Below are 23,901 nucleotides of genomic sequence, written 5' to 3' on the forward strand. Positions count from 1 at the left end.
CTGACAGAATATGCATCTCTCTATGAGTACCAGAGTTAAGACTGTGCTAAGGTTAATCAGTAATATTTTAAGGGGAAAAAAAGCAATTGAAAGGTTATTAGGTAACCGAACAGAGTCAACTGGCCTATTTTGTTCATCTATGACTTAGTACAAATTACCCAAGGAATATCTTAAGTGAAAAGTTTCTTCGTTGGTTTTATCGGTTGAAGAACGGCATGGTAAATGTATCCTTCCAGTAGGAAAATTTACATATATGTGCACATGCATCCACACATACATATATGTGTGCATGTGTGTATACATGTGAGAATGTGCATATATTTACATTTTACTTATTTTGTATGTGTGTAAGGATTAGGCAGAAAGGGCATGCTTCCACAGCAGGGATGTGGAGGTCGGAGGATAACTTGCAGGAATCAGTTCTCTCCTTCCACATGTGGGCCCAGGGACTTGAGAGCCCAGTGTCAGTCAGGCTTGACAGCATGCTTCTTTACCCACTGTGCAAACCACTGGCCCAAGAAACCGTATTTCAAACATAGCCCTAGCATATTTCATTAAAATACAGTCATAGGGGTGCTACAGAAATCAAATACGTCAAAGTAGTCTGACATTATTTTTAAATGGACTAAGAAATTTGCTAAGTCCCAAGTAAAGAAATACCAAAGGCTCTGGAGGAATGGCATGTGTCACCCTAATAGAGACAGCAGTAATATGTGTAAAGGTTACTTATACTGTTATGCACCATTAATGACATTGACAAGTACAAGCTCTAAAATACATTTTAATTATTAAAATATTCAGCTTCAGATGCTTATTTCCTATATGTAAAATCTCACACCAAAACATCTGCTTAAAATTAATTCTAAGATGACCAGGAAAGTGTCACCCAAGTCTTCCTATTAAGGAAAGGATGGAGGAAAGATTTTTTAAGTAATCAAAATTTATTTCCTACATTGTTGCTAATCTCTTAATATTGAGGCCTATTTTGTGAAGTGTACTAAACAGTCTATTTCCTCTGTGTGTGTGTGTGTGTGTGTGTGTGTGTGTGTGTTTTATGTGTGGGTTTGTTTGTTCCCCATGTCTGTGTTTTCTTTGCATGCGTCCTTTGTGTGTTTGTTCTCTGTGTTAATGTCCTGTGTACATGTCCTGTGTCCGTGTGTCCATGTGTCCATGTGTGTATGTGTGTGTCCGTGTGTGTGTCCGTGTGTGTGTGTGTGTTTATCATCTCTAAGGATTTTTGCCTTAAATTCTTGCTCCCGGGCATCCTCTTTTGCCCATCAAATGTCTCCAGGCCAGAATTACTTGTCTGAAAAGACAATTCATATCAGAGACATCCCCACAATAAAACCTGAAGACCCAGTTCACTCATAAATCCACCTTGGGGAACATAAACACATTTCAAATATGAAAGCAAGCTGGAAACCTATGTGGTGTGTGGGTGACTTCAGTACCTTAAATAAAATTTCTCACCCACACAGCAACTTTCAAGTTCAGGTTTACCATCAAAACCTATAAGCCTGATCGACCACGCCCTGGTATGACTCCACACTAGCAAGAACAGGGGTTGGCTTGAGCCTGTGCTTCTCGGGGACATTTGCTTTATAATCACGATAAACTACTCTAGTGGTCGGTCTCTTCCTGGGTGCCAGACAGAACAAGAACTAAAAGTTCCCTAAACTGTCGTTCTAGGAAACCCAGTTCTACAAACCACTCGCTCCATTAGCTCTGCCCGGAAACACCTTGAAGCAGATCTCTTTTTCCTGAGTCACCGACTCATCTCATTGGCGTAATACCTGTTGTTCTTGTGGACTTGCCTTCTGCTCCCTGACTCTCTCCTTCTTGGGCCTGTTTTAACCTTTTTAATATTTACTCCTCTAAAAGCATTTGCTTTGTACATATTTTCTTTCTATTCTCCAACAGCTCCAAAATTCCAGCTGAGATCAGGGCAACGGAGGTAGAGGCATCTCAGAAACTCATTCATTGTGTGCCCTGGGTCATGTAACCTTAAGATGAAATTCAAACTTTGCAGCGAAAATTCATGGTGCTATAGTTTAAAAGAATGCAATAGAAGTTTCAAGCATTAGAACATCGTGTCCATCGCTGTCATGTCCTAGGAAAGGAGGCATCTGGTGCGCTGACTAGAATGCAAAATAGGACAGGCATCCCACACTGAAGCTTGAACGAGAATTCAAGCATCACTGACAATTTAAAATTCAAATGAGAGCAGGGATTCCACTCCAGAGAAATAATCTTATAAGAGAATTTCATCCTGTTATTTGCCATAGATAATTGGAAATTTACTGTGTCGAGGTTTATACAAGTAAATTATTGTCCGTGCACATAGTAGCCTGCACACTTTTTCATATTAATGCCCAAATAACTAAAGCTGCATGGATGCTATAATTTTTCTAAAATACTGTGTGTCTACATACACATGAATATGTCTACATACAAATAAATATGTTGGGAAGGCATACCAACCTATTACTTTAGTTTGCATTTCCCAGAACACATTCTATCTAGAAGGTCAAATACGGGTCATTTTCTTTTCTGTTTCATTTTAAATATTATGACAGTGAACACAGGTCATCTGAGCATGTTGAAAAGTGAAATGTCATTTAAACCATTGAAAGCTGGAAAATCTAATTGCAGTGAGTAATTAGAACTTGTGAAAAGTATGCCCAATTTCCAGTGTTTTCTGCAAATAAATATATAAACTTTGAGATCCTTAATTAAAATTCTGCAGATCAAGTTCAACAAGGAGCCTCCAGACTTTGTGTACACTTGAAGCTATATGTTAAAACCCTAAACTGCTGACTCTCCTTAATTTCAATTTAACTACAATATTTATGACTGGCAATGTTCTGTCTGGCATACCTGTCATATGAACCAGATAAATCTTTGCTAATCCATCCCATCTTGTCTGCTCAAAAGTTTTCCTTACTCAGTTGTAACTAAATTTGCATCCTTCTTCTCATATTAAAATGCAGTCTGATTAACTTCTTAAAAACAGAATGCATGTATAAACATATGTTCTCATCTTGGAGTGACGATCAGTTCAGAGATAGCAAATACCTACCTCGGTCTCTTGTCCATCGCAGCCCACCCCGTGGGTATCAGGATACTGATTCAGAAACTGGGCTACATAGGTCATAATAGACTTCTCATCTGGCTTGTCCACATCAACATCTGTGAAAACAAAACTCAATTATGAGTTAATTCATTCCTTAGGTGTTTATCAGTGTGAGTTTTGAAATTCAGCTGCCCACCAGACTTCCATCCTGAACCAGGAAGAAAATGGAATTACTAGTCAAACAATGTAGCCTTGATGATACTGGGTGGAAATTTTATCTCACAGAAAAGTGACACTTTTTGAGAGAGAGTTTGGGGGAAAGTAATACATGTTCCTTGTAGATCATTTCAAGGATGACAATTAATAATTCATTGAAGATGCTGCATGATTACATAGATGTCCTGTCAGTTAATAAAAATATAATAACATGTAAAGTTGAGAATCTGAGTGAGCATGTGGGATCAAAATGTCCACATGTGTAATGTTAATGACTGCTTGCATTGTCATACATAATACATTACAAATAATGTACCCTGATAAACTTTACTGTATCTGAATCCTCAGAGAGCTTCACTGGGGACATTCCAAATTTCAGTGCTTTAGACAAACACTCTTTAAGAGACAGCCCTAAAGTACCTTGATCAACATGGTGTTTGAAGCTACTGATATCTATGCAAAATCATCATAAGTCAGGCAAAAAAGTGTACATATTCAGTAATTCTACAGGGGGTGGAGCTACATACACCACTCAAATGTAAATAAGTCAGTATCAAAAAAATGGCAACCCCCTTGCAAAGCAATGTGTACAGCCAGAAGCAAACAAAAGAGACTCCAAATGCCACAGTCAAATACAAAACAAACTCACTACTTAATAAAGATTCCTTTGGACTTGAGATATCATTTCTAGGGACTGTTAATGTAGGGTTTATAAAGCAAGATGATCCCCATGATTTAATAAGAGAATGAAAGGTCTAGAATTTTTGAGATGACTTAAATGTGATCCCTGATATTGAAGACACAAAGTGAAGAGGGAGTAAAATTGCTTCAAGAAATGTGAAAAGGGAAAGAGAAGCTATAGTTTTCGTATGTTGAACCATCCCTGCATCCCTGGAATGAAGCCTACTTGATCATGATGGATGAGGTTTCTGATGTGTTCTTGGATCTGATTTGCCATTATTTTATTGAGTATTTTTGCATCAATGTTCATGAGGGATATTTGTCTGAAGTTCTCTTTCTCAGTTGTGTCTTTGTGTGGCTTGGGTATCAATGTTATTGAAGCCTTGTAAAAAGAGTTTGGTAAAGACCAAAGGATCCAATCAAAAAGTGGGGGACTGAACTAAATAGAGAATTATCAATTGAGGAGACTAAAATGGCTGAGAGACACTTGAGAAAGTGCTCAACATCCCTAGCCATTAGGGAAATGCAAATCAAAACAACTCTGAGATTATCATCTTACTCCTGTCAGAATGGCGAAAATCAAAAACACCAATGACAGTTTGTGCTGGAGAGGATGGGGAGAAAGGGGAAAACTCCTCCACTGCTGGTGGGAGTGCCAACTAGTACAGTCACTACAGAAATCAGAATGGAGATTCCTCAGGAAAATGGGTCTGAGTCTACCACAAGACCCAGCAATTCCACTCTTAGGCATATACCAAAAAGATGCCTATTCACAAAACAAGGATGTCTGTTCCACTATGTTCATAGCAGCATTATATGTAATAGCTAGATCCTGGAAACAACCAAGATGCCCCACAACTGAAGAGTGGATAGAGAAAATGCGGTACATTTACACAATGGAGTAGTACTCAGTGGAGAAAAACAATGGAATCTTAAAATTTGCAGGCAAATGGATGGCATGAGAGCAAACCATCCTAAGTGAGATAACCCAGACAAACATGGTATGTACTCACTCATATATGGATTCAGCCTACAATCCCAGTGCCAGTGAGTCTGGGAAACAAGGAAGTTCCCAAGAAAGATGCATGCTACCCCCAGAGAAGTGGAATGAGGCAAGATCTCCTGAGCATATTGGGAACATCGGGAGAGGGGAAAGGGAACCAAGAAAAAGAGAGGGGCATAAGAGGAGGGGAGCAGGAAGGTTGAGTCGAGGTAAGAATAGAGAAGAGAAGGATGAGAGATACCATAATAGATCGAGTCATTATAGGCTTGAGGAGACAGCTGACACTAGTGAGATCTCCAAGGATAACACCAACTGGCAAACTAAACAATAGTGGAGAGACTACACTAATAGCCCCTCCTTGATGATAGGGTTGATGACTACCCTATAAGCCATCCTAGAACCTTTATTCAGGGACTGATGGAAGCAGAGACAGATACCCACAGCTAAACACTGAACTGAACTCCTGGAAACTAGTGACAGAGATGGAGAAGTGATGAGCAAAGGGGTCAAGACCATGATGGTGAAACCCACAAAGACAGCTAACCAGATAAGGGGGAGCTCTTCGATCCCAGACTGATGGCTGAGAGATCAACAGGGGACTGATCCAGACTCCATGAATGTAGTGCCAGGGAGGAGGCCACAGAAATCACTGGGGCCTTGGGTAGTAGATCAGTGTTTACCATGATTTATGAATGAACTTTGGGAGCCCATTCCAAATAGAGGGATGCTCTCTCAGCCTGGACACATGGGGAAGGGCCTAGGTCCTGCCCAGGATGAAATGACAGACTTTAGAGATCCCCCCAAGGAGGGCCTCACCCTCCCTGGGGAATGATGTGGGGATGGGGTGGGGGGCTGAGGGGGAGCTGGTGGAGGGACAAGTGAGGAGGGGTGGGAGAGGGAGCTGGGACTGACATGTGAAACATTCATGTTTCTAATTTAAATAAAAACATATATTGAGAAAAAATGCCTTGTGGGCAAGTCTGTTTGGCATTCATTATTTATTACTGATTATTTATGTGGGACAGTGTCACCCTTGGGCGGGTGACCTTGGGTATGTAAGAAAACAAACCGAGAAAGCCATGAAAAAGCAAGCTAGTAAGCAGCACTTTTCCACGATCTCTGCTTTAGTTCCTGCCTCTAGATTCTGCCTTGAGTTTCTGCTCTGAGTTCCTGTTTGTGATGGAGCATAAGCTATAAGATGACACAACCCTTTCCCTCTCAAGTCACTTTTGGTTATGCTGCTTATTGCAGTAATAGAAAGCAAACTAGGACAGATTGCCTCAGCTTCATCATTTAATTAGTACACTTTTTGAGACGGGGTCTCACTATGCAACTTTGGCTGACCTGGAACTCACTATGTAGACCAGGCTGGCTTTGAACTCACAGACACCCACCTGCATCTGCCTCCCAAGGGTTCGCATTAAAGTTTCATCACCACACCAGACTTAGTCTTGGGTTATGATCAAAAAGATCTATGTTAGGGGATCAGAAAGGTTTTTATTCTGTACTAGGAAAACTTGGCTTTTAAAAACAGATGTATTTAAGTGTCTGTGCCTGAGTATACACATGTGTAAGTGCCAGAAGAAGGCATCAGATCCCAGGAACAGGAGTTATGGGCTGTTGTGGGCCACCAGGTGGGCACCAAAATCTGTGAGAGCAACAGGTGCCCCTAACCATGGAACATGACTCCATATTTTGTCTTCCTTTCATCCTTTAAGTTGATGGCTGAAGTGTGTACAGTTTTCCACTTGACTTTCTTGTGGGGAAAAAAATGAGGCCAAGTTCTTGCCAGTGGCTGTGCTTATAGTAAACACCGGGCCCAAAACAAGATCCTTATTTAGCAATGGATTTTCACAGGCCTCTCCTCTGAGAGAGCCCACACGGGTTTCTGTGAGTTTTTCTTGGAAATGCAAGGAAATACTCTTTGTTGTAGAGGCATGGGAGCTCTTTCTAAAATCTCATTTTAACAAGTTTGTTTTCACTGTATGTTTACACTTATATATAATTAATGTATACATTACAAATTAAAGTAGAAATTCCATAATTACTAAGCCAAATAAAAATTTATCTATAGCAGTTGGCTAACCTGCTTTGTCATTTTTATTTCACCATAATAAACAGCTTACTCTTTAATTAACACTTATTGAAGGCATCAGAATTGTCATTGAGGATTTGAAAGAGCCAACCCTATTTCTCATAAATCTTCAAATTGCCAGCCTTTCCAGTAACAACTAGAAGGATAAACATTAGTCAAACCTGGGAGTTTCGCTGATTGACACCCAAACACTGGGTGGTTAGCAGCGTTTGTGGTGCTACCCCTTCTGTAAATGTGTGATTTTTCTTTTCTGATCTCCTATTTATTTCAGATTTGGGGAGTGGTTATAGATAATTCTTTTAACCTATTACAGCCTTCCTCCCTCACACAGATACCATGGAAACCTTTCAGCAGAGTATCTTTTTTAAAAAATCAATTCTTTGAGGATTTCATATAATATACTTGATCATATTACTCCCAACCCCTCCAGATACACTACTACCTGCCTACTCTCAAATTTTATTCCCCTTAAACAAAAGACCCATCAAGTTGCCTACATAGTCTACATATTCCTCGGCGTGGAGCTGTCTATGGGGCCATCGTTGACCTACCAGGAGCCCCACCCTTAAAGAAAAGTGACTCTCCTTTTCCTAGAGGCTTTCAGCTGTCCTTAGCTCCTCAGTTATGGATGCACACACGAGCTCTACCCCATTCTGGGCTGGAATATTGACTAATTTGATGTTACACAAAGCTGCTGTGAGTTCATGAGTGTGGTACTACATCCATAGTAGAAGACACCGTGTCTCCCCAGTGACTGACTCCTACAAGATTTCTGCCATCTCTCCTGCATGTTCCCTTAGTCTTGGGTAGGTGGGAAGGGTACAGATGTTCCATGTGTGATTAGGTACTTCACTGACATCCATTCTCGACACTTTAATCAGGTATGTGTTTCTGCATTAACCACTTCCCGCTGCTCAAAGAAACTTTGATGAGGTCTGAGAGGTGCCCTGATCTTTGAATAGAAAAATATAAATTTAGAACCATCAAAAGGTATTCTAAGTTCTCTGCACTAGACTGATATGCTGATGGCAAAGAGCTGTCTAGAACGTTGGCATCATAATCTATTGCCCCCTCCAACCAGGTGACAAATATGTAGAAGGCACATGGCACAGGAAGTCATGCACCCTCAGAAGTCATACAATGTGTGGGCTGGGTACATGCAAATATGCTTTAGCCTACACATATCAGTTGAAGATCATTCCACGTACCTTCGGGATCAAGTAGTCTGGGGATGCCCAGTTGTGTTTCAGCGATAGTGAAGGCATCCTCCAGATTTTCCCTGTTAGATCTACTTTTCACCTTCTCCAGGTCCACCAGCTCAGGCCGAATGGCGTGGATGACTGAATGAAAGGCCAGCCCAGTTCTCCAACTCTTCCCGAAGTCTTTCACCTCTATTCCGATGTGCCTGCGTGTGATGAACATAGAAAACAATGTCATGTTCTAAACTGATAGCAGTGCTTTTCTCTAAGGGTTGGAATAAACCATTCATTTTAACCAAAGATGTAATGTGCTGATCAAAATATAGTATGTCAATAACAATTTTAGAGGCTATTAAGATGAACACATTTTAATTACACAGTTTTCTTTCCTTTCCTTCTGTCTTTCATTTTCTTTTCTCTTATTTTGAGAGAGTCTTACTGTGTAGTTCAGTTTAGCTCTCCTGTCTCTTACTTCTGAAAGTCTGGATGAGCAGTGAATACTACCATGCAGGAATTCTACAGGACAGTTTTCAATTATTTGTGAAACTTGTTAAAAACTTGAAAGGCTTAATTGTCTTACATTGAAAGACATTTTTTCATTTACTTTTGTGTACCATTTACAGTTTGTGTGAAGACAAAGACCATAATTAGACCAGTGATAACTAGCTAGAGTCCCATACAAGATGATTTTAGGAATGTTGTCATTCATAGGCTGAAGTGGGGATGGGACCTAAAACCATCACTCCGTGTCAGGTAAGAAGTTGAGAAGCATAAAAGGCAATTTTTACAAAAACTATTGGCAGTTGGGAAGCATATTAATATCTTCTGTTCTTAAAGAACCTTCATAGCACAGAAGAGTCACTTTTCACCCCTCTACAGTTCAGGCAGATACCCAAGAAATGAATCATAGTAATGCATTGATGGGTTGAGACATCTCATGCCCTCAATTATATATATTTAAAGACAAGGAAAATAAAATTTTCATTGATATCAGTATACAAGTTGTAGGGACAACCTTGAGGTGTCACTATATCCATACTTATGCCAATGTCCATCATGCAAGCAGATCATAATGAACACAGACTTGAGATCACCAGTCTGCCTAGACTGTGGCTGTTCCCTGCCCAGTAAGTGCAATAGATGTAGAGGTACCCAATGCAGTTGCAATGAAGTAATGTATAAGCAATGTAGGAGGGCTCCCAAATTTAATTTCTACTATAGACTCTGAAGAGAAACAAAAGTTTGCTTTTGGAACTATTTCTGATGACATCTTGAGTCACAGACTCCCAAATTAGTAAATCATTAGCACACTTTAAAAGCTAATCAAAACCACATACATTACTAACATTAATTACATCTTCTCTGTTCATCTTCTCCCCACTGAACTTTGCTCTTTGAACATTAAAAAAAAAGAACTCACTATATTTAGTGCCTCAGTATTTCATAATAAGGTCTTGTTTATAACTATTTTCCAGAAGTAGATAATTGGATTCATATTGAACTTATGCAAGCAATCCTGAGAGAAAATGAATTAGTCTTCCATGTCATCAGGGAAGAACAAATGAAAATATCAACCTTTACATAAAGATATTTGTCCCAAGTGACAGCAAACCACAAAATAGTCTGATCAACTGAAACCCCACGAAATCTGCTAAAAGAAGCTCCTGTAATTACTAAATTTATATCCACTATAATAAAAACTGGACCTCTGTGAAAGTAGGTTGTATGCAATACCCCTAGAGTGGAGAGAGGAGTCCATGTTCCCAATAAGAACCAAAGTGGAAACATAAATGTGTCTAGAAAGCTTCAGGAAATATAAACTTCTCCCCCAGGACCGGAACTTCAGCTTACACTGACTTTAAGTAGAACTCAGTGGCCTAATGAAGAGATAATCAAGTATGAACTTCTTACAATCTTCCAAATGAGAGCAGAGATTCAAAACAATGGCCTGATTAGAATTAGCCTTTATACTATGAATTAAAGGTGGGTGATTAATCAATCTTATTCATCAGGCTTAATCACATGTATGAAAAAAGGATTAATTTTATCTCAGAATTTTCCTGGCACATCAGTGGTGCTTATATGCCTATATTCTTTTTTATTATATTATTCTCGGCATGTGCCTTGGTGTGCTCGTTGAGGTCAGAGGACAACCTGGAGCAGTTCTCACTTTCCTGTCCTTCTGGGATCTAACTCAGATTGTCAGGCTCAGAAAACAATAGGTTTTCCTGGCTGAGCCATGTGTTTCTAGACTAATTAGAGGAGAGTGAAGCAAAGGCTGAAGAAGAGGCTAATACACATATCTCCTCAAATGCCACAACCATGACAAGTGACAGGGGCATGACTCTGGCATCGAGACGTTTGCAGGGCTTCAGGTTATGCAGACTGTTGGCACTTACTTGCCTGCTGTGTGTTGGACCCACTTTAACAGCGCCTTCTTGGCGTTTCCTTGGATCTTGGTGGTCACCTTGCGTTTGCTTGGTGGGCTGGCAGTCTCGGTGCTGACCATGCTGTCCACAGAGGAAGTGCTGCTGGACAGAGACTGTAGCTGTGGTAGGTTGCTGGTCAGCTCTTCGATCTGTATGGCCAAGCAGAAAACAGTGAAAACAGTTTTTGCCCCTCTGTGCTCAGAGTTTCCTTCCCCATGGAGAACTGTCAATCTTAGCATCCTTTATGCCCTGGGGTGGGGCAGGGCATAAGTTCTTACAGGGTATGGTTGGTATCTTAGTCTTTCTAAAAAGTGGGTTTTTAAAGGTTTATTTCTTTTGTATGTATGAGTATAGATGAGAGATTTTAGGCACCTGCACCTCTGACCATGCCCGCTTGGGTGTGGTCACAGGTACATAGTAGGGACTGGAGCTTGGGGAAAGGAGGCATGCACTCTTTTGGAGCAAAGATCAGAGTGCGCTCACCCCAGTTCTCAACTTCTCATGTAAGGACTTGCCCCTCTCAAATAAAGATAATATGACCGACCCCCCATTTCCAGTATCCTAGACTTGCCTCATTTCTCATCTACATATGAGTGGGTTTTTTTCTGCATGCATATACATATGTGTCTCTGGTGCCTGTGGAAGCCAGAGGAGGCCATCAGATCCCGCTGGAACCAGGGTTACAGAAGAGTATGAGCTGCCATGTGGGTGTTGGGAATTGAACCCAGGTCCTCTGGAATAACAGGCAGTGTCCTTCATCACTAAGCCAGCCCTCCAGCCCCTCCTCGTGTTTATTGTACTTCATGTTGCTTTGCTGTGTATATCTTATACACAGAAATATTGACTAGCTGAGGGGATTAATTGATGCTACAGTTTGAGCTTTTTCCCGAGGGTTGGGAGACTTGTCCCCTGTGTGGTGACATTGAGAGGTACTGACATATCCAAAGGTAGATCCTTGAAGGAACCACTGAGGGAGCAGCCTTGGGAAGGAGCTGGTGAGTCTTAGGATTAGTTCTCATGAGTGCAAGCCTAGCACCTCCCTTGTCTCTATGACAACTTCTCTCATCATGTCACTCCTCCTTCCTGCCCATGCCCCTGCCATAATGTCACCTGCCGTGAAGTGATGAAACCGAGGAGCCCTTTCCAAAGCTGTTATGTGTCATTCAGACTCTCAGTTTCCAAAACTGCAGCCTAGATAAACTTGTTTTCCTTATACATTACAGAGCCTCGGTTATTTTGTTATAACAATGGAGAAAGAATTGATGCAATTAATAAAATAAAACCTAGTGATGACTCTACAGACAAAGGCAGGTTAATTTCTCCCTGCCGTGTCTAATAGGACTGTTCCCCGCCCAGGCAAAAAGTAAAGTAACATTTTCCTGAGCTCCTTGTATATCCACGCGTACCTCCACTGTGGGATGTCTACACATCAGATGATTACCTCTGATTTGCTTTGGCTGGAGGGTTCACATATTATGTAGTTGAGTGGTAGAAATAGAAATTTTTCTCTTAAACTATGAATGTGGAGAGACACACCTCTACTGAGTCAAAGATCAACCAAAGGGTGTGGAAAAGAGGGCATTATAAATCTGCCACCCGACCTCTTTGATGTCACAGCAAGCAAAGAAGTGGATGTTATACAATACCTGGAAATACAGGATAACAGTCCACATCAACCCAAGAATAATTGACGGACGGCCATCAGCGATATCAGTAGCATTAATGTTGACTAATTTAATCTGTTTATAAAGAAAAAATGTGTCATTAATTCACCAGAATATTGTGACAACATTTAACTATGCAATAATTAGGATGTCGGTAGATAACAATAGCATTTGGTCATGCGTATGCAATAGCACACAAAAATAATAAGGCAAGCCATTGAAACAAATGGGTTTATGAAGATTTCAGGGGCATTTATTGAACATACAAACTGAAAACAACTGTAAAGTGGATCTCAAAATTTCCTCTTATTTAAGCTAAAAACACAACAATAACACCATGCAGAGAATTGACAACAAAAAGTCAAACAAAAATAGTTACTCTTTATACTTAGAAGTTGACTAAAACAAAAGAAACCACGGCAGGCAGCATTAATAGAAGCATTTACTTTGATGCTTTTTGCCACAAGCATACCATTTTAGGTTTTCTTTTGCTTATAAAAGTCAGCAGTTGAAAACTCTAAAATTTGTACTAACCGGCGATCCTCTGCACATGGACTGACATGGAAAACAAAAAGAGAAGATAATGTGCGCATGTAAACAAATTACAGCACTGTTAAGTTGTCCATAGGAACAAAGGGTACATCAGTTACAACATGGAGAGGAGACAGGACTTCCAACAGAACAAAGGACAGCCAGGCAGAGATTATAAGGACCGTGAGGGTGAAAATAGAGAGCTTTCAGAGTGAGGGTCACTCTACTCATAATTGTTCCTAATTGTCCACTGGGATGCTTTCCCTGCTGTTAAAGGTTCTTAGGAAATGTCATTAACTTAGAGGACCAGTCTCTGTGTCAGTATCCATAAACTAGATTGGGCTAAATTTGAAAGAGACAGCCTGTCAGGGGGGAAGCATGCCACACATGCATGCATACTTACCTTCTGACCAAGGAGCGAGTCTAAGGATCTACCTGGAAATGCACCTCCAGTGCCACGAAAGAGTTTTTACTCACAGTTATAAATTGTGTCATTATATCTATTTGAAAATTAATCAAGACTGAAAATGGCATATAAACCATAAGGAATAAACAAGGAAATCTATATAAATAGATTTGGAGTGATTTCTTAAATACACTTTAAAATAGGAAAGCAAAGTATGCACCTACAGTAGTCTACAGTAGTGTACCTTCATGGAAGAAAGGCTACTCGTGGAAAGAGATACAGAAAGGACAGCAGAAACCAAGACTGGTTACCTGAAGGTGCAGAGAGAGTCTGCACTATTGTTAAACTTTGACTCTAGAACAATGGTGATGACTAACTTCTCCCCCTAAACCAGGAACTAAAGGCATCCAGTGGTGTGTGTGTGTGTGTGTGTGTGTGTGTGTGTGTGTGTGCGCGCGCGCGTGATGTAAAATGAATAGAAACAGCAGGAGGAGTCTTTTCCATACAAAAATGTAAATACAATTCAGTGGACCCGAAAGAAAAGAACTAACCTAGGCATAAAGAAAAATAGTCTTTTGATCAGCACATACTGTAATGGTAAACATTGAAAGAAAAGACATGCGCAAAGAGATACTTCTCTCTAGTTGCTCACTGCAGTCCCACTGGTGCATGGATTAGCAATTCTAAAACTAGTTTGCATTTAGATTAGAGTTGAAAGGAGAGAATACATTGTTGATGCAATCTAGGTTTCTCTCATTATCAGAGAAAGCTGAAACAAATGAGCAATAAAAAGCCAGGGGAAAGAGTTTGGTGGTGGCCTGGAATCAGTGTGAGCTAGTAGTTTCATACACACACACACACACACACACACACAAAGACATGCAGATACAGAGAAAGACACACATACATACATAGGAGTAGCTCTCTCTTTCTCTCTCTCTCTCTCTCTCTCTCTCTCTGTGTGTGTGGAGAGAGAGAGAGAGAGAGAGAGAGAGAGAGAGAGAGAGAGAGAAATAGAGAAAGGGAAAGAGTGAGGGAGAAGTGTAGACAGGTGGACACACGTGGATTAGAAAACACACATATTTTCTAGACCCATTTCTCAAAAGAGCCTAGTTCCAGTGACATCCTGTCAGCTTCACAGATATCTAGCACACAGATCTGGCTCATAGAGATCATTCACAAATAAAAAGAAAACATCCCTGGGGAAGTAGTCAATTTCAGGCCTGTGGAAGAGAAAATATGAGATAAGCCTGAGCACGTATGGCCATATGACATAAAAGAGGTGAGGCGAGGTCTACAAGATGCAGATACCAACTGAAGGAACTCTCAACAGCCAAAGCTACTTTGTGTTCTGGAGCTTTCTGTTGTGCTGCTAATTCTCTAGTGTGACTATGCTCCAGTTTCTTCATGTGGGCACTTAGCACTATGAACTTTCCTCTTAGCACAGCTTTCAAAGTGTCCCAGAAGTTTGGGTATGTTGTGTCTTCATTCTCATTGAATTCTAGAATGTCTTTAATTTCTTTTTTTTATTTCTTCTTTGACCCAGGAGTGGTGCAATTGAGCATTATTCAATTTCCATGAGTTGGTAGGGTTTCTGCAATTTATGTTGTTGTTGAATTCTAACCTTAACTCATGGCGGAGAGTAACGAAACAGCGCAGCACAGCAACCACAATAAAATATAACTAGAAAATCTAAAAACAAATATGTAGACTTAATACTAAAAAAGCAGTTAAATGAACAGTTCATTTCTTTTAGAATAGTTTCAATATGTAAATGTGGTGAGAAGAACACAAAGCTGTCAGTCAGCAAATGGAGGAATAACCATTTGAAGGCAATTGATGCCAAGTTTTAAGAACTAAATAATAATATGGTCTTACTTATCTCTGTAAGTGGAAAATTAGTAACATCACCCTATGAAAACATCCAGATGCACTGGAATTTGAATGTGTCACTAACTTTATATGTGAAAATATGACCTTTAAATCCAGTCAATAGTATTTGTTTAATTAGACCCTGGTGGGTTATTGGGGTCACATGAGCGCATTATGGTGGGGCTTCCCATGGCAGGAAGGACAAGGGAGTTGGGTTGACACAGGGTTACTCCATCTCATTATGTGATATCCAGCATCACACTGTTATATAGCCAGAAGGCATACACTTACACCAAGCTCTCAGATACTCTAGCCTCCAGATCTGTGAGAACGTGATATTCTACTCTTTACAAGTCATCCAGTCTTGAGTATTCTGTGATAGCCACAGTGAAGGAGGTTGCTTTATCAAGTGATGGGCGTTCAGATCATCAGAATGAAAACAGAAGAAACTTAGGTCCATCTGTGTGATATCCTGGGAATAGTGTCACATTGCTTCCTTGGGATTCTTGCCAACAATGTGCAACTATAGTCTAATCAGAAGAACACACCCCATAAACCCAAACTGGGTGTTTCTAAAACTAGCTAATAACCAGTATTCAAAGTGTCAAAGGCCATGAAAGGCCAGGAGTGCGTGGAGACCTACTATAGAGTGGGAGACGATGTGATGTACTTTGTGACATTGGATCGAGTCCTGGGACAATGGTGCACAGACCACTGTCTATGCTTTTGTTAATGATGTCAGGCTAGCTCAAATTTTCTTACTCTGGTAACAGTTCCATCATTACAAATGTTCTTAACATGCAGGGAGTTGAGTGAAGCGTAGCGACCTTTTTGCAACCTTTCTGTACATCTAAATTATTTTACTCCACTCCTGCGTGTCTATGTTGTACAGACTGCATGTAGTGACAGCCCCACAGACAATAGTGTGAATGACAGAGTACTCAAGCTTTCTTCTTTCAGTGTTTTCATTTTGCTTCTCACCTTCCTTCCTTCAAGGAACTTGAGCGCCGTTCCAATGTTAGCCACGGCATGGATGCGCTTCACCCGGCGTCCTTGTTCACAAGGCTGGGGAAAGAAAGCACGGCCATAACAACAAGTATGCTCACTGAAAGGTTTCAGATGCCACTCGAGTGTGTTAAAATATATACTGAAGAAGTTTGAAGAGCAGGCACCACGATCCACCTCAGTGAGGTGGGCAAATGTGTAAAAGCATGCTGTCCCAGCAGCACTTGGGAGACACATGATTCTCAATAGAGGTCCAATTCTCAGGAGATCTGTCATGTGTTTTCCTCACTTATTCCCAAGAACTGAAGTTCAACAAATTCTCACGCTGTCTATTGGAACAGCCACTCCTGCGTGGCAGGGAATACTTACATGACAAGTACTTTTGGTCATTCACCCTCCTTTTCTTTAGCTAAGAGGACATGAAAGGATGCTGCCCATTACTAGTGATCTTTCTTGATCCTGAATGACCAAAATGTTTGAAGTAAATAAACCAAGAGTAAAATTCGGATTACGAGAATTAAAATGCTTATTTTTTTTATTTGTAAGTTTCTGTTCCACATGGTTTGTATTTATGTGATTATGAAATTCATTATGTGTGTTGTCTGTCACATTTACCATGAAAATCCAAACTAATTTCAATGAAGTACATCTGTGAGCCTCTTTTTATGTACTGGGACCCCCAAAATTAATGAAGTGAAGTCATTTTACTCAAGTTTCTCATCTGGTAACATGCCCTCTTCTCCATGAGCCTAGAGTTCTAAACAACACCCTAAGAAATGTTTGGGATTTTAGACTATAAATTTTTAAAATATTTATCTTATTTTATTTTGTTTTTCAAGGCAGGGTTTCTCTGTGTAGCTTTGGAGCCTGTCCTGGAACTAGTTTTTGTAGACTAGGCTAGTCTCGAACTCACAGAGTTCCACCTGACTCTGCCTCCCAAGTGCTGGGATTAAAAGCACGCACCACCACTGCCCAGCTCTTCTTTTAATATGTAAATAGAAGATATTTTTAATTTTTTTGGTATTGTTCTTTCCTAAGAACTTACTTATATCAATACATATATTATATGCATTGTCCCATTATGGCTCTATGCACAGGACACTGGTTCAGTTTATTTAATTAACTACGATTTACCATGACAAAGGCATCTGCAAACCCACCAGCTAAGATAGCCAAGACTCAAAAATCATGTTCTTTCATCCCACCCATATCCATTCTTACTTCCTGTCTTCCCACTCCCTTGGCAACCATTTTAAACCCAGCCCAACGCTTGCCTTTCTTAACAGATTCAATTCATTTATATGCAGTCCCAAAAGCACTTATTTTAAGGCAGGCACAACAGCTCACATCTGTCATCCCAACTCCCAATTGCCTAACACAGGAGGATTGCCATGAATCCAAGGCCAATCTAGGCTAAAGACTGAGACCATATGCCATGGAAAAGAAAAACACTAACATGATTTGAGCTGTTGTCTTTATTTAAAAGGTATTTCTGTAGTCATCCCTTGAGCTTTTCTAAACACCATTTCATTGACAACATTCACCTGAACTGTTTCCTTATGGGGCCCTCATTCATAGTCAGCCATGTATACATGCGTCTTGTTTATACTCTTCGGATAGAAGCTAAATCATTTCCAGGACATTTCTGGCTAATAAATCTCATATTTCTCAGCTTTTGTACAAACACAATTTCTCTCGGGTGTAATTCCCTTAAAATTTCTGAGTCAGGGGCAATCAATACAATGTTCAAAGTTTAATGCCATACTTTCCCAGAGGATAGTGCTCTGCTCACTTTTGCAAGAATCACAAAGATAATTTTGTCGGTCTAAGTCCTCTTCAACACTTGATTTCACAGATGGTTTTTCCATTTTTTTTAAACTTCAGCATATGCTCTGTTCCCACTCCAGTGCTCATCTGCATATCCCTGACCAGCCGGCACTGGCATATATGTCTCTCCCTCTGACCTGTGGATTTCTTTTGTCAAATTCTTTTCCACATCTCCTGTCCAAGATTTCCTCTGAGTCACTACTATTTATCATTTAGTAAACACACTTTATATATGCTTGCTCTCATCCTCTGTTAAGCCTCTCCCAGTATAAACTGTGTCTGTCTTAGGCAGGTGAGCAACATTGTTTGCCACTTTATTTGGTTTTTATATTATGTGTTAATTTAATTTTAACCCAGCTAAATGAAGGAAATTTTCACATCCAGAACTTTGGGCCTTGTATTATTTTTTAAACTCTATTTTCTAAAAGCCATTCACCTATCTTCTCTAAGTGTGACAAGACCTTGTGCCATTAATACAGAAAGCACACATACAGAAACTGTGCATATGTTTAGGATCTAAAGAACAATTTCATCTTTTCTTAAAAAGTGTTTCTCCATTTATTTATTGAATAACCCCTGCTTTCTTCCATATCCAACATGGACCTCTAAATTATATTGTAAAATTCCACTATGCTTTCTATTCCTCAACTTTATCAAATTTAACAATAAGAATACCCTGTGTCAACTCAACATGCATTATAAATATATCTAAAAATACAGTATCCTTGTATGATCTGATATCTAGTTGGCAAATTTTTCCTTCCTTTCTTCTTCAGAGGTACAGTGGCTCAGCGAGAAAAAGGTAAACATCTGTTGTATTATCTTAACTCATGTTTACACCTGGTTTCTGTACAATAATGGATCCAAGCTAGTAGCTATTCTCGCTACTAGCCTGTAAACTCTTTGGGGACATTAGCCATACCTCACTCATCTGTGTTTCTCTAGAGGCATAAGGCAGTGTTATATTCAGACTGCGGACTTGAGAAACATTAACTTGTCAGTCAGGTTGCATAGCAGAATCGAGATCTGCTCAGCGACTAATAGTCCTGGGATGAACCTGAGGGTCTACTGGCACTTAAGTTTTCACCAGTTATGTCTGAGTGGGTTATGGGGCTTCCAGAATGCAAAGTGATAGAGAGTCTTCCCAACAGCATGCTTCCAGCTCAACAAAACAGATTTGAAGAGCTCCTCGTCAGTTGTGGGTAGATGACCACTATGTCCCTATTGCTTGTTTTGTGTTTTGTTTTATTTTTTTTTATTTCCCACATGGCAAATGCTCACATTCTTTAAATGTCACACAGTTGATACTCAACTAAACAGGGGAATCTAAGAAGGATTCCCTTAAATAAAATCAAAGCCAAGGGAGCCACAGCCAGGTCATTAAAAGGAACTAGAATATAGAGACCTCACCCTGAGCTTCTGGCACTACAGAGTTTGCTAAGTCATTTGGCTACATCTCCTGAATGGTCATCCGAGCCAGAGTCCTGGGCTGCACTACTGTGATGCTCCCTATAGAGCTACCCCTGCCCTGGGATAATTATAGAATTCCCCCACTGTGTTGACTCCTAAGGACAATGCTTTGTTCAATTCTTGCTTTGAAAGGCTCTGCGAAAGTGGCTAGGGCCTTCACTCCTTAGTACCTCTTCATCCTCTTGTGATCCTGGACCACAGTGCACGCATGTGTGAAACTGAAATCACGAGTCTATGATGTCACAGTAACCTCGGTTTACATGGTTGAGACTCTTAAAAGGCTTAATATCAATAAATAATTTTAAAAGGTCAGGTTAGAAGATGCCCTTACATCTTAGTTTCCCTCTCCGTCAACTGAAGCCATAAAAATTTTTGTTGTTTTGTTTAGCACTAAAGAAGTTTTGTTATCTTTTAAGACCCTGTAATTTTAACCACACATGAATGAGTAGGACATTTAAACGGAGGACTGTGTTATCAGAAGTTCCACTACTCCTTTTCTAGAATAAATTAACCCAGAATTTAAATGCCCTTCAAAACTTTGATAGACGGCAGAGTTACATTTGACACTTAGAACAACAAGTGTACTCTTTCAACACTCACTCGAAGGCTCCTTCAATCTTGAGGTAAATTCAGGAGGACTTGGGTCTGGAAATCAAGGGACTGTGCTTTCCGTCTGATTTCCTCACACACGAATACTTCCCAGTTTATTTAGCTCATTTACATGCCTATGTGCTCCGAGCTGGCTGTTCTGTTCATGTGTGATCTGTTGGGCTCCTTGCACAGCTCAGCACAGACAGGCATTTGGGAGCATGTGCTTATCGAGGAGGCGTTCCCAGGTAACTAAGGAAGCAGGATGACTTGGGAGCAAGACAGAAAAAGAGGAAAGCTAAGCAAAGGTGTGCTTCTGGAACTTTCTGCTGAGGACAACTGGAGCTAGGTCCCACTGGGGACTTTACAAGGATGCTCTGAGACCTCTGAACATGTCTCAGAAGTGTACTTCCTAAAACTTTAAGGATCAAGCAACCATTCCTGGACTCCGATCTCTATTACATGAAAATTCTGAGGGGTTTAGAGGGTGTTTTTTTCAACCTAAATTTGCTTACATTTCAGACTGACAAATGACCTTGGTGACTCTGGTCCAGCCTGAGGCAGCAACCCAGAGCAGTGTTGTCACAATATGCATAGAGATGCCTCCCATTGCCCAAAGCAGAAACCAAAGGAGAGTCAAGATGGTGGGCACCTGTCCACAAGCATCTGCTGCCCTATGAGTACAGCTAGAATGATTTGCATGGAATTCACACCAACTTGTAGCTTCGAACAAACACTTACAGCATACTCTACTCAGGGGGTAAAGTAAAAACTGGATAATCTCTGCAACAGTGACTATAAAGATTCAAGAGATAAAGCTGAGGGATCCCAGGCCCTTGGGTCACTGGAAGGAACACAACACTGCTTGTTCTGATGCAGCCTACCCTGTCCTAGAGGAGGAGGAACCCAGGGTTAGGTCTCGATGGCTGATGTGTACCTCCCATCCCTGCTTCTTTTATTGGTTGTCCCATTTTCGTTTTTCTACAATGAACTCTGGAGCCCTGCCCCAATATCACAGACTTTACACTCACCTAAGCAGAAAAGGTTTCAGGGAGACTTGGAGCCCCCCTCCCCCAGGAAGAGATTGCTGTGGTCCAAATGCCTAGTTGATGGTTCCTGCCCACCCATCTTCTTTAGGTATCAAGCATAGAGCTTGGACTTTGCTTCTAGGAAGGACGACCTTCACCTGAAGTATGGCAGATCCCAAGAACTTTGGGGTTCCCTGCATTATCTGTGTGAGCTGTCAACTTATCAGAAAAAAAGCCCCAAATCAGCACATCTGTCTACTAGACAGACAGCATTAGTGGAGTGCAGTGGCATATATCAATGTTGTAGTCTCAGCTATTCTAGACTTAGCCTGAGGATCACTTGAGTGTGAGCTAATAGTCAGTCTGGTCAATGCCCTTAGGCCTCATTGTATCCCCTCCATCCAGAAGCAACATGTACTGACATTTTTTTTACAAATACAAGGATTTATCAAAAAAGATTCTTATAAAAGAAAAGGAACTACTGTCAACTCCAGAGTTCATATCTAGGGTTTGACAGGTCATTTTGAAATTATTTTCTGAATGCTGTTTCCCAAATACAGCAAGTGTTTATTTTTAAATAGTTTTTATCTGCAAGGTACTTACTGTTATACTCTGACATAGAAAAATTGCATATTTTATGTGAATTTTAATATGCAATAATGTAATGAAAATGTATTTCACTGCTCACGGCCAATGTTTTTTGCACTCTGTTGGTACTCTGGGATAGAAAATGCTTCTCTGAGTATTCTGCTCTTGTTACAAGTGATTGATGATACAGGATGTCACCAAGAACATGACAAGTGCCATACTGCCTTCAAACTTCATTTCCAGCAGACAGCTATACAAATACTGAGGCAAATCAACAGTTCTTCTGAGTAGGAAACAGACGCAGTTAGTTAGTTTGTTGTCAGTTTGGCACAAACTGATGTCATCTGGGAGGAGGGAACCTCCCTCAGCTTGGCCCGGAGGCAAGTCTGTAGGACTTTTTCTTGATTAACACTTGATATGGAATGATCCAGCTCACTGTCGGGTGATGCTGGGTTTTGTCAGAGAGCAAGCTGAGGAAGCTGCAGGGAGCATCCCTTCATGGCCTCTGCATCCATTCCTGCCTCCAGGTTCCTGCCTGAAGTTCCTACCTTGGCCTCCCCCTCCAGTGATGGACTATGAGCTGAGAGTTTGAAGACCAAATTAACCCTTTCCTCCTCTAAATGGCTTTATCAGAGTTTGGCCACAGCCATAGAAAGCAAAGGAGGACAAACACATAACGGGGAGTAGTTGTTGGTTTGTAATTTATAACCCAGGTGACCGTCCCTTCCGGATGCAGTGTCCACCTCGTCAGGGCACTGATGACTTCCTCCCTCCCACACATGGCCACGTCAGTCATGGTGCTCCCAAGAACAAGAGGCTAATGTACTCTTCATTCCCCAAGCAGGTGGCCAGTATTGGGATATTGATAATTACTAAGGAAGTTTTTCTCCTGTGGGTAGTATCCCTTTGGCACACAAGTCTGTCATTCCAGATAAACATGACTGTGTAGGTATGGTCAGAAAAGATCCTTACCAGCTTCTGCCCAGATAGGACCTCCAACAGAGCAAGCAGCTTGATGCCATCTTTCATGTCTTCAAAGAGGTCATCCACCACCATGGGGGGCTTCCGCTGCAAGACAAAATGCCACTAACTGGGGTGAAATCCATATATACTTTTTCATCCTTTCATCCATCCATCCATCCATCCATCAATCATCCATCCCATTCATCCATCCATCCAACCACCCCCCATTAGTTATTTGTGTTATGAGTTAAACCAAGGCCAGTTTTATTCTAGGCATATGCTCTACCACTAAGCTATACTCCAGACCCCTTGACTAACTTTTTATGTAGTTACCAGTTACATGTTGAAAACTTCAAGGAGAAAATTAGACTGGTGTAAATACAACTGGATATCTAAAAACTCCATCATATTCCATTGCTGAACTCACAAAAGTCAAGCTGGTACCCTCACAGAGCCTTCGCCCCTACTGACTAGTGTTTATGTTACTGGGAGGCAGTCTGCATGTTACCAGAGGAGAAAGGCAAACACCAACCCAGCCACAAACCCTGAGAACTACAGTGGTGACCCGTCTGCAAGATACACCGGTGCAATAGAGCACAATAATCGTGGGAGTAACCAACCCATGACTGGAGTTAAGGCCCACTCCATGCGGTGGAACCCACGCCTGGCGCTGACCAGGTAGCCAAGAATCTGAAACAAGATGGGTCATGGACCCACGGGAAGGCAAAATACTAGTGTTCTGCTGAAAGAACATAGCAATGAAGTGATTCCTGATGATATTCTGCTACACTCATAGATCCTTGTCTTGCTCTGCTATCCGTCATCAGAGAGGCTTCCTCCTGCAGTAGGCTGTAATAAATACAGAGACCCACAACGGGATGATGTGCAGAGAGTGAGAGATCTTTGAACACTCAGCCCTGAAAGGGATGCTTCCATCATATCCCTCTCCTCAGAACTCGGAACTCCGAAGCAGGGGAGGCGAAGAGATTGTAAGAGCCAGTGTGGATGGAAGGCACCAAGGAAAACAAGGCCTTTTAGTCACAACAGGACTCATGAACATATATACTCATGACAGCACACACAGAGCATGCCCAAGTCTGAGATAGATGAGGTCCTAATGCCAAAAAGGGAAGCAGACACACGCCCTCATCCCTGATGGGGATGTCAAACACAAAATAAACACAGTGGGGTTTGTGGAGGGATTTTTGTTTCACGGGTTTTTTTAAGTCTTTTTTACCCCTTCAGATCTTTTGCTTATCTACT

At 40.9% G+C, this 23,901-nt stretch overlaps 1 protein-coding gene across 18 annotated transcripts in view; it reads right to left on the reverse strand.

The window, feature by feature from the left end:
* Positions 1-23,901, reverse strand: part of Syne1 (spectrin repeat containing nuclear envelope protein 1) — a 454,318-nt gene that overhangs the window by 344,904 nt on the left and 85,513 nt on the right. For 15 of the 18 annotated variants that reach the window (XM_040728318.1, XM_040728317.1, XM_040728325.1 and 12 more), the window contains 7 exons: positions 22,648-22,743; positions 16,151-16,234; positions 12,895-12,915; positions 12,343-12,435; positions 10,667-10,845; positions 8,277-8,473; positions 3,080-3,189 (listed from right to left, as the gene is read on the reverse strand). In XM_040728318.1, coding sequence (XP_040584252.1) covers positions 3,080-3,189; positions 8,277-8,473; positions 10,667-10,845; positions 12,343-12,435; positions 12,895-12,915; positions 16,151-16,234; positions 22,648-22,743 — 780 coding nt within the window. The remainder of the gene's footprint in view (positions 1-3,079; positions 3,190-8,276; positions 8,474-10,666; positions 10,846-12,342; positions 12,436-12,894; positions 12,916-16,150; positions 16,235-22,647; positions 22,744-23,901) is intronic. The other 3 variants (XM_040728331.1, XM_040728319.1, XM_040728316.1) reach the window with 1 other exon arrangement.

Source organism: Mesocricetus auratus, unplaced genomic scaffold (genome assembly GCF_017639785.1).
Source record: "Mesocricetus auratus isolate SY011 unplaced genomic scaffold, BCM_Maur_2.0 Super-Scaffold_100018, whole genome shotgun sequence".
Taxonomy (NCBI): domain Eukaryota; kingdom Metazoa; phylum Chordata; class Mammalia; order Rodentia; family Cricetidae; genus Mesocricetus; species Mesocricetus auratus.